The 10,856-nt window shown below is 47.2% G+C and overlaps 2 protein-coding genes across 2 annotated transcripts; one reads left to right on the top strand and one right to left on the bottom strand.

Moving 5' to 3' along the window:
- The first annotated feature begins 423 nt into the window (after positions 1-423).
- ARL2BP (ADP-ribosylation factor-like 2 binding protein) lies at positions 424-7,334 on the top strand. Its single transcript, XM_009082272.1, has 6 exons — positions 424-458; positions 2,556-2,617; positions 3,890-3,996; positions 4,648-4,733; positions 6,061-6,157; positions 7,272-7,334. Exons 1-6 carry the CDS (start codon positions 424-426, stop codon positions 7,332-7,334), a joined length of 450 nt encoding a protein of 149 aa, XP_009080520.1.
- A 1,278-nt stretch (positions 7,335-8,612) lies between these two features.
- PLLP (plasmolipin) lies at positions 8,613-9,529 on the bottom strand (the record flags this gene model as incomplete). Its single annotated transcript, XM_009082271.1, has 3 exons — positions 8,613-8,726; positions 8,806-8,925; positions 9,356-9,529. Coding segments are annotated over 3 exons (408 nt in total), but the record flags the coding sequence as incomplete, so codon positions are not given.
- Positions 9,530-10,856: the final 1,327 nt, after the last annotated feature.

The raw sequence follows: 10,856 nt of genomic DNA, 5'->3' as shown, positions 1-10,856 counted from the left end.
GTTCCCCTGGAGACGGCCCCTGAGGCGCCCGGGCCGGGCGGGCGGTGCGTGCGGGGCTGGGCCGGGGGACACGGGGCGTGACACGGGCGGGATGCAGAGGTGACCTGAAACCCCTTTACCGGCACTGACTGCCGCTGTGTGTGCAGCGCTGAGCCCGTTGGGTAGGCAGAGAAGGTTCCTAGAGAATTTGGGTTATTGCAGGCGAGTAACTTTAGAAGGACATGATTTTGGAATTCCTCTGTTCGAGAATTAAAGATTGGCTCCCAGTTCTCTGTTTGAGAAGTGTGTGGTGATTTAGCAATTGAATTTGTATTAACGCAAAGTCACATGTTATTCCTTAGTGCTTGGTCCAAAAAGAAGAGAAACGACCACAAGCAGCAGCAGCACACAGATTGTCCTTTCCAGTCTGCTTAGGCAGTAGCAATGGAGACTTCTGATGAAGACCTTGGTGTAATCATGTGAGTATGGCACGTTCTGTGTCAGATTTTCAATAAGCTAATTGCTGATTAAAATACCTTAATAGGAATATAATTATATGAGTGAATTTACATCACAGAGATTAGCATGTTCTGCCTCTTAGGAGGACAAGAGTTCCAGGAGGGAATAACATCAGTGCAGAGGTTAAGTGTCACTGTGGTTGAGTGTAGCACCAAGTAGTCCTTGCTGAGGGATCAAAACAAGCACTGTAAGGCTGGAAATTCATTTTTTTGGTGTTCATTTTAAATTCAAAATTTCTCCTTTTCAGAAGCTTATGTTGTCTTGTGTCACAGATTCCAAGGAGAGACTATTCCTCTGAGTGTGCTCCTGCTAAATGTGACACCTTTTACAGGTGACCTCAGCCAAATGCCACACTGGTAGATGCTAAGATGCTGCCTTCCCCCACATTTATCTAACACTTCTCCTAAGGTCTGTGGCAAAAGGGAACGTGTGCCTGTGCCTTTGTCACTCGTGGATTTAGTTCTTTCAGCCCCAGCTCACACACAGCCCCATGCCTGGGCTGCCCCAGCAGCACAGTGTATGCTGGCCCAGACTGGTGTCAGGGACTTAAACAGCGTTGGTGAGCACGTGTCTCTGCAGGTGTGTGGATGCACGTGTTGTATAGAGAGATGGAACTGGTGTCTTTTGGAACAGTTAAAATTCCATTATTTCCCTTACAGACCTAAACCAGGGTTTAAATTAATACTTTTTCTGTTGCTATTAAGCCATACCACTACTACCAGCATTTATTTGCAGGGGAAAAAAAGAGTGGAAATTATCCCTAGCAAAGTCTGCTGCCCTTGCCTGCCCAGGGGAGCGATGATCCCGCTGCTTGCAGCCCGTGTGTGCTGCCCAGGTGTGTCACCCCGGCCCGGGCTGTGCCAGCCCCGCTCCTGGCCGCGTGGTGCCCTCTGCCGGGATGTTCCAGGCCTTGCCTTGGCTTCCCTCCTCTCCCAACCCTAACGGATGAGGAATGTTGCTAGGACGTGGCTTGCTGATCAGACGCCTTTGTAAATCAAATATCTCTTCATTTTTCCTGGTCAGAATGAGCTGAGTGGCTTGTTATACTCAAGCAGTGTTGGATGAATTTCACTGGAGTGTTACTTAATAGCAAAATAAATTTAATGAGCTTTTTAAAACTTAATCTGAAGATGTGATCTGCTCTGTTTGCTAAAGAAAAATTTAGAAGACAAAGGGACATTTAATTGAATTGAAATGGTGCTTTCATTGATCGAAGCTTATTTTTCTTAAAGATAAATATCCTTGTTTCCTTGAGACTTGTTTCTCTCACATATGAGAAAAGCTTGTCTTTCATCTCCTGGAGAATACAGGAAGAGTTCACCCCCCCACTAAAGATGAGCCAAAGAGATCCTGTGAATTATTTACTGTGTCTGAACAAGCTGCACAGTAATGGCTTTAGCAGAAGGATCCAGACTCCTGAAATGCTGGTACCAAAGGCTTCTTCCCTGGATGACTTGAGATCCATAATGGTGTTTAATATTTGCTGATGATAAATTATCCTTAGGAGATTATTCCATTTATTTGGAGCACATAGGGATGTTCCTTTCTTACGAAAAATACTTCGTTTTTTTCAGTTACATAATACTTACATTTACATTGACTTTCAGTGGTTCCATTCCAAAATACTCTCTAGAATGTCTCCAGTTCTGTGGTCACCATGAAGGGTTAATGCAGGGAAGAGAGCAGAAGGAAAGATGTGGTAGCAGCTGGGATTTGTGGGCTGGAAAAGGCTTAATTTCCTGTTCTTAATTACACTCTTTACATCCTTTTGCTCCAGAACTAGAATTACCTTGACAGTAATGCCAGTAAAACAACATTTATTCTTTTTTGCAATTAGGCACCTTACAGGGGGGAAATACAGTGGAGGCTTGATGAGAGTCTCCATGGAGCATCTCCTCATCAGTGTCATGGATTATTTTGTAGGTTGAAAACAGGAAGTTATTCAGTTATCTTGTCATTACTGGGTTTATTTGTGCTGAGGCTTTTGTGAACACTTCTTTAATTTCTGCTCTGGTTGAAATACATGTTTATGCTGTCCTGTCTCTCTTTGCTTTCAGTTCTTCCACTTCTGACAAGGAGTTTGATGCAGTTGTTGGCTGTCTGGAGGATATCATAATGGGTAAGGGTCTCAAGTAGTTACAGACAGCCACACAGGTGCTGAACATGTTGCAAGCTGCTCTTTTGTTAGTGATATACAGAGCTAAGAGAGCCCCTGCCTGCTCCATGGACGCTTTCCTTTCTTTCTTCCCGTGAACCTCTAACCTGGTAGTTCAGTGAAAAACACACACAAAAGCCTTTTGTGTGCTGTTTGTACAGCAATGTGCTTATGACTCTTGAAAATTAACCTCCAGACCAGTGCAATGCAACACTGCTTAAATAAACAGTGGAGATACTTGTACATCTCAGACAGAAATCAAAGCTTCCCGGGATTTTTATACCCTTTTATAAGGTGGATGGAGAAGACTGTGAGACGTTGCCTTCCCTTCCCCAGCTCTGCCCAACGTGTCTGTCAGGAGGTTCTGATGGTTTGGGTTGGAAGAGACCTTAAAGGTCATTCAGTTCACCCTCTGCCATGGGCAGGGACACCTTCCAGCTGACCAGGGTGCTCAGGGCCCCATCCAACCTGGCCTTAGGCAACAAAAAGTGCTCAGTTCTCAGGACCAGGAGTCAATGTGTGCAGGGAAGCAGCTCACGAGATGCCAAGGCAGAACTGATCCGCTGCTTTGTAAGAACATCACAGACTTTTTGGTCACATCCTTCCCAGGGAGATGTAGATTCTGCAGGCTCAGTTGCCTGTGATGTAGTTGAATCTGGAGAAATGCTAACAGAACTACTTTGGAATGTGTCAGGGTTTGGAAAGGTGAGCCTGGTGTCCTTTAACACTGTGTATGAGTAAACTTTCTGTTCGTTGTTCTGTGGAATTTGGTGGTGACTTACCATGTTCATTTTTATTCTTGTTTCCTTCCACAACTGGAAAAAGAAATCTTCAGCAACTGAAAATTAACCTAGGAATTTCACTAATATTTTTTAATTCAAGGGAAAAAAATTATTTTGAATTCTTGTAGGGATGAAATACTTACTTATTGCAGAAATACAGATGTTTTGCTGCCTGGAGAGCCAGAACAGAAAGGGGCTCTGAGTAAATAACTTTGCTAATCAGTGTAAAGCATGAGGACTGTTTTTGCTAGTACTCCCCCAGCAGCCTCTGTCCTCTCCCAGATGGGTCAGCAGTGCTGGCCTGGCAGCAGCTGTGGTGCTGGTGTGACAGACTCTGCACGTGTGCAGGGCTCTGGGGTTGCAGCAGGGAAGCAAAGCACCAGTGAATGAGGTTTATGTTGCTGAAAGGATGACTAAACTCCTAACTGCATGATGCATTTTTGTTGTGGCCCAGATGATGATTTCCAGTTAATACAAAGGACTTTCATGGAGAAGCACTACCAGGAGTTTGATGACTCAGAAGAAAACAAGCTCATCTATACTGACATTTTTAATGAATATGTAAGATACTTGTTCCTATTTTTCATATGTATTGCTTTTTAAATTTTGATTTAGTCTCCCCTGTATAAAACACTGAGCTTCCATGGAGCACATCCAACATGCTGCCAGCTGTGCTGCCTGCTGTGTCTTCAGAGACACAGTCAGGGTCTGTGAGTAAGAAGGGGATTTTCTGGAGCTTTAGGTTCCTTTCTCATTGTTTCACTTGACATTTTCTAGAGATATTTTGGAAGTTGTGTAACTCTCTCAAATGGAAATTTAGCCTTTTGCTGTAGTCAGTAATGTGTTCATCATGTGTGCAAACAAACCTTGTTCTTTTCCAGATGTATCTCATGTGTCAGACACCTCAATCACATTCTCCATGCAAAACATAATTAAGAAATTAGACCCCTCTACTAGTCAATATCATTAAATGAGTTAAAAATAGTGTGTTACTAGATGCAAATAGTGTTTGTTCTTGCCCATATTCCCAACAAAAACGTTCAGCTCTGTGCTGAGAATAGAACCAGTGATGCCCCACTGAAGAATCTGCAGTTGTGCCCAGTGAGCATAGGGCAGAGTGGCAATAGGGTATCAGTGTGAGGATGCTGTTTTGCAATTTGCTCCTGAGTCCTGTTATGCTGTTACAGTGAAGGTTTCTTTGGGTGTTTTCAGATCACTTTAGTAGAGAAGTATATCGAAGAGAAGCTGCTTGATCGGATCCCTGGGTTTGACATGGTTGCTTTCACAGTGTCATTGGAGTAAGTCTTTCCTCTGCTTTTGGTTGGGGGGTGGCTTATATGCCTCTCAGTTAATTCCTTTTATCTAGATGAAAGCCTGAGTTTGACAGTTCTCCCTTCAGAGAGCAGCTCCTCTTTAATTTAAAACAGAAGTGTTCATTCAGGCAGTGACCGACCACTTTTCTTGCCTTCAGCATGTCCTGCTGCTCTCAATTTCTGAACTGTCACACTGAAATATATTGGGTTCTAAGGGATAGGAAGAAAAATCAGAATGAGAACACTGGAGAGTTTTCGTAGTCATTGTCCCTTTGAAGCCAGACCCTTAAAAGGTTGGGTCTCCTTTATTTCTTCCAGGCACTCCAATAGCCTGGTGGTGTTTCAGAGTCCTTGGATGAAATTCCTTTATTGCCATTCTGATACAGAGAAGAGTTTGGTTTGTCTTAAGCTTCTGCTTTGAGTCACTTTAGCTTAACCGTCTTCATGAAGAGATTGCTTTTGAAAGATCACTGGTTTCCCCTTGAATAAGAAAACCAAGTGTGATTGGGAAATAAGTGCCTTAAAATAACTGAATCACTTTAATCTTTAGTGTTTCTTCAATAAGACATTGGGAAGTTACATCAAAAGCACAACAAAAGCACCGTCCCTGGAGGTTTTTAAGATGAGACTGATGTGGCACTTTGTGCCATGGTCTAGAAACTACAGTAGGGTTGGACTTGATGATCTTTGAGGTCTTTTCCAACCCGGTTGATTCTATGATTCTATGATTCACATAGTGCACACAGAAGACAGGCTGTGTCAGGTGAAGATTATTTTTGTAAGAATTTAATAAATGGACCCCCTCAAAAAAACAGAAACAGAAAACCAATCCTTGACTGCCGAAGTCTTGTTGAGATTTGCTGATGTGGGAGCACAGAGCCTTTCTCCAAACTGTTTTCATAGAAACTCCTCTGCCAAGTATTGCCAGTAGTCAATTAAGGACATGGATGAGCATCTGTGCCTCTTCCCAGCCTCTCTCCCCCCCCAATGCACTGTCAGGCTGTTTCAGTGCCCAAGATAAATAAATAGAGAAATGCTTAGTGAGTGTTGCTGCTGTTAACTTGCTACTCTGGTTTTCAGGGTCTGATGTGATACGCTTAGGTCATGGATTTAGGTAAATGTAGTAATGTACTCAGACTGGAAATACTACATGGTAATATTTGGCTACAGTTTTGCTTTATGATACACCCGTAATAACATTCATGTTTGAATTTTGATATTGTTCTACTTGTCCTTTTGGACCTCATACCATTTTAAAATAACGAGTCTTTCTCACACAGTTTTCTATTTCCCTAACTTTTTCTCTCTTTAGACAGCACAAAGATGAAATGCCAAAGGATATATTTGATCTGCTTCTCACATTTACAGACTTTCTGGCCTTCAAAGGAATGTTCTTGGAGTACAGAGCTGTGAGTATGTCACGTTGTTTGTTTTCATTGCCACAATGGCTGTTGGTTTCGTGTGGCTTCACCTGAGAGTGCCAAAGGTAGAGTGACTGCAGTAGGTCACAGCATTTATTCAGAGGCTGTACCAGGGTCAAAAGGAAAATTGGTTCATTGAGTGGTTTTTTAAACTCAAGCTGCACATTTCATAATTCCTGGAAAACATGACTGAGGCTGGCACGTGGCGCAGTGCCTCAGAAACACGTGCTTTGTGTGTCTGTGAACGCTGATTTCCAGCTGAAAAGAAGGGAACACTTTTTCCCTGCAAAGGTGTCCGAGCACAGGCACAGCTTGCCTGTGAGAGTTTTGGAGTCTCCATCCTTGGAGGTATTCCAGAGCTGTCAGGACACAGTCCTGAGTCACCCTGCTTGAACCAGATGACCTCCAGAGGTCCCTTCCCTCCCTGACCATTCTCTGATTCTGTGATATGTTTTCTTATTTTACAGTTTTTATCCCCAGTCAGTCCAAAATTAGCTTTTTAAGCTTATTTCATTTGTTTTCTCATCCTCTCTGTGCAGGATGGAGAAATAAAGTGTTAATGTTCTTGGATAAGGTTTTTGCTAAGGGAAATGAAATACATGTTAGTGCTCTCCAGTGTTTGTCCAGTCCCATCTGACAAGGAGAAAAAAAGATGCAGTTGTTGTGGCTCTGCCCTTTGCTGCCTCCCCCACCCGTTTGAGGTTTGTGGGAATGGGGCAGGCTGAGGGGAAGGAGTCAGTTTGTGTCTCAGCAGCAGGACGAGTTTCATTTGGGAGTTGCAGTTCTGGGGTCTCCTGAGAGGCAAACCACAGCAGGCAGGTTTCACTAGACCCTGAGCACAGGTGAGCCACTGGGTGGGCACTCCTGGCCAGGTGTGAGCAAGACTCTGACATGGACAAACAGTGGCAGAGAACATCCCCTTACCCCAGGGATTTCTGCACAATCTCTTTGGGTTCACATTCAGTCTTGGATGCTGAAGTGACATGTAATCTTTTACTGATTGGGTGCAGCAAACAGAGTATGTATTGCCTGCTTCATTTTTTGAACTGTTCATTCCAATACAGCCTTGAGTCATGGATTTCTTTTTCTTCCGTGTTTCTAGGAAAAAGAAGGTCGAAGTGTGGACTTAAGCAATGTGTTAGTGGTGACTTCAAAAAACTGTTAAACAACCCAATCTGAAGTGAGTTCTGTTGTCTTTTAAGCAAGGTCTATTGGAATTTCAGAGGCAGAAGGCAGCAGTTAATGCAGTTCCGTTTCCTGAGCCTGCAGAGGCAGATGAGCTGGGAAAACTTTTCCCATGCAGAGCATGCTGCAGGTTTGCAGTGTAGCTCACCGTGCACCCACTTTTGAACCCATTTAAGCTATTTTTATTAACTTCTACAAAGAGGGTGTGAAAGGAAAATCTGCTCTGCCTGGCTGAGCATCATTTCTAGTTCTGCCCAACACCAGCCTATGTCCCTGAGGACCAAAAGGTGGATTTGTGGTGTGCAGCACAGGGAGCAGAGTGGTTCTGCACTCCTCTGAAGTGCTGACCCTTCCTTTGTTCCCAGAGCATTGGCAGACTTGGATTTAATTTTTGAGGACCACCTGCAGCTAATGGGCAAAACTGACTGGCTGGTTAATTAAGTGAACTCTGAGCAGGGTGTGGTGCCGAGCCGGGGGGAGGGAGCAATCCAAGCCTTGGCACCTCCTCCGTGTTCTGGCGGTCTTGGATGCACACCCTGAGTGTGTGTAAAGCAACACAAGGTGAACCCTGTGGACTTGTTCCTTCCACAGCCAAGTGTAACACCCACATGGAGTGGGAAGGGACAGTCACCTCTGCAGTGACATCTCTGCTGCCCCTGCCATGCTGCGTGTGCCACCTGCTCACATGACAAACTTCCTCGTGACAGACTCTGGTGTTGGATTTAGGAATGTTTTTATTTAAAGCATAAAATTTATACTCAGATTGTTAGAAATCAATACAAGAGCAGTTGTGCCTTTGCCTTCGCTTTGCCTCCATCTTTCAGCCCTGCCACCATTCCTGCAGCACGTTAATTGCAATTACTTACACTGTAGCTATGAATGAGCAGCGAGGGGAGCCAGGGCTTGGTTTAGTGAATTTTAGTATTGGAATGTGCCAAGTTGGCTGAGTCCCCTCAGTGGAGCTGCTCCAGTGAGGATCCAGATGACCCTCACAAACAAGAAGGAGCTGCAGCCTCCAGCGAGTCCATGTCCTCCAGCAAGGCTGTCGGCAGCGATGCCGGTGGGTTTGTGCTGTGGGCACGTCAGCTGGAAGCACCATCAGAAACCACAGAGCAGCATCCACGTGACCCAGTACTGACCACTGCTGCCAGCACAGGCTGGTCCAAAACAAGACCTGGTGGCACACAAGGCTCCAGGCCACCCAGCCTGCCATGAGCTGACAGAGGGTGGCCTGTGGATGGGCTTTGCTGTCCACTCCTTACGCGTGGTCAGTCACTTGGCTGGTGGCCGCGTTGCTGCCGAGCCCTTTCCAGGCACGGAAGCTGAAGAAGGTGCTCACCCCGTAGGTGATCATAGTGAGGCAGGCGAAGAACTGGAAGAGGAGCACAGCCCACATGTAAGTGCAGTGGCTGCTGCAGCCCCTCAGCCCTCAGCTGCCCTGCAGTACTTACGGAGGCTGCAGCTCTCCGGTTGTAATCCCACTGCCGCCAGGACGTTGGCTGGACAGCGGCCGCACACGTGACGAAGGCAGTGATGTACAGCACGGTTGCTGTGGCATGGAAGATCATCAGCTGGGAAAGGCAAAGAGGAGCTCGTGAGGTCTGGGCTCAGGCTTGTGCACACTGGGATGAAGGATGAACAAAAGGTTCACATTCGTCCCTATTCCCAGGAGAACCAGAGTGAAAGAGCCCAGCTCCTCACACTGAGAGCAAATGTCAGGTTAACATCACATCAAATGCTCCCCAGGTTGTGCTGACAGGGTTCTGCTTGGCACCACAACTGCAGCAGTGACGTGGTGTCTGTAACTGGACTGACACAGGACTCTCTGTTTTGAACATTTTCTAACAAATTGAGGGGCAGATTGAAACAATGTCATTATGCAAAGTGCAGGAGACTTTGCTCCATCACAACAGGACAGGCTGAAACCTTGGTCCTCTCAGACTATCTCACTATGATGTTTTCCCACTTGGGACCCTCCCTCACTCCCTCTTGGCTACGCACCACAAGGGGCCAGGGGATCATGTAGAACTTCTGCTGAAGCTGCAGGAGGTAAGTCACGAAGAAAAGGACTGTTAGTATCCAGAAGAAGAGGGACACAAACATCACCCAGCCATATGCCGCATGGAGGTGGTACGTTGTGGCGGCGATGAGAGACCACACCAGTAAGCCAAGCACCTGTGGGGTGAAACAGGCAAAGTGTTGAGGGGCTGGTTGTGCAGGTGGAACACAAGCTCAGGCTCACCAGCACCAGCAGCAGTTGGGTCCCAGGGAAGCAGGGACGCGCTGGGGAGGAGAAGGGCTCTTTGGAAAGCTGCCCTGCCCCTGCGTAAGCTCATTGTCAGGGAATAAACACAACAGCCTTTGTCCTGCCTGCGTACAACGCCCTGGTGCTCTGCTGCCCCGACAATGCCTCCTTGTCTGTCACATCTATTTCTAACACTCGTGATCCCAAAATATGTGATGGGCAGAAATATGTATGGGGGGCTCCTCCAGGAACAGGAGGTGGCATGTGTGAGCTGCCCTGCTCCGGCTGCTGGGGGGAAAAGCAAGAGCCCTTAGGAGAGAAGCTTTGGGGAGCAGTGGGTCTCAGTGGATGGAAGCTGGGTGAATGTGTTTAATGGTATGGCCTGAGCAAGGGCGTGCAGAGGTGGGACCAGCTGCAGGGTTGAAGGGTTCCTTTGCTGGCCTTGGTTCCATCTCTCTTTCCTGACGCTCCTGCAGCACCTTCCCGACCCCCTCCCTGAGCATTTGTTCCTGTGTCACAACCGGCTCAGCCATGCCCAGGGGTTGGAATCTGGAGCCAGGTCTATGCCAGTTGTTTCAGAGTGGCACATCCCTGGCTGCCCTCCCAATGCTGCCCCGGGGAGAGGGGACAAGCAAACAGGTTCTCACCCAGTGGAGCAGCACTGTGGGCAAACCTGGGGTCAGGTCACACATGGCCCTGTATGCAGCTGAACACCCACCCGTGTGCACTCACGTGGCACCCTGAGGTCCCAGGAGAGAGCAGCAGCAGGGGTTTATTCTGTGGTTGCCTCTGATGCTGAAGCAATGGAGAGGTGATGATGCTGCTCAATGCAAAAACCCTTGGGCTCGTCTGGGAGCGGCAACCAAAGCCGGAGAGGACAACCAGGAAGGCTGAGAGAGCCCAGGGAGCACGAGAGCCCCGTGAGCGACCTCAGCACACCTGAGCTGGGGACACCGTGCTCCACATAACCCCCCCGACCCGCGGCTGTGCCCACCTGGATCAGCCCGTGCCTGGCACTGATCAGTTACAGAGCAGAGTTACAATTGGCAAAGGGTGTGAGCACTAGAAGCCGAATTTGCCTCCGGCTTTAGAGAGGGAAGGAGGAGAGAGGGGTCTGCGGTGTCTCAGGGTTAAGGATTAACTAGAGTTAGAAAGCAGGGACGGGATCGGAGCGGCAGCCGAAGGTGATGACCATCACCAAAGAAGCGATGCCCTCCCGCCCCGTGCTCCCACCGCGGTACTCACGGCCTGGGCGCC

This window comes from Acanthisitta chloris, unplaced genomic scaffold (assembly GCF_000695815.1).
Source record: "Acanthisitta chloris isolate BGI_N310 unplaced genomic scaffold, ASM69581v1 Scaffold39389, whole genome shotgun sequence".
In the NCBI taxonomy this organism is placed as follows: domain Eukaryota; kingdom Metazoa; phylum Chordata; class Aves; order Passeriformes; family Acanthisittidae; genus Acanthisitta; species Acanthisitta chloris.
This window is presented reverse-complemented; position numbering and strand designations above follow the sequence as displayed.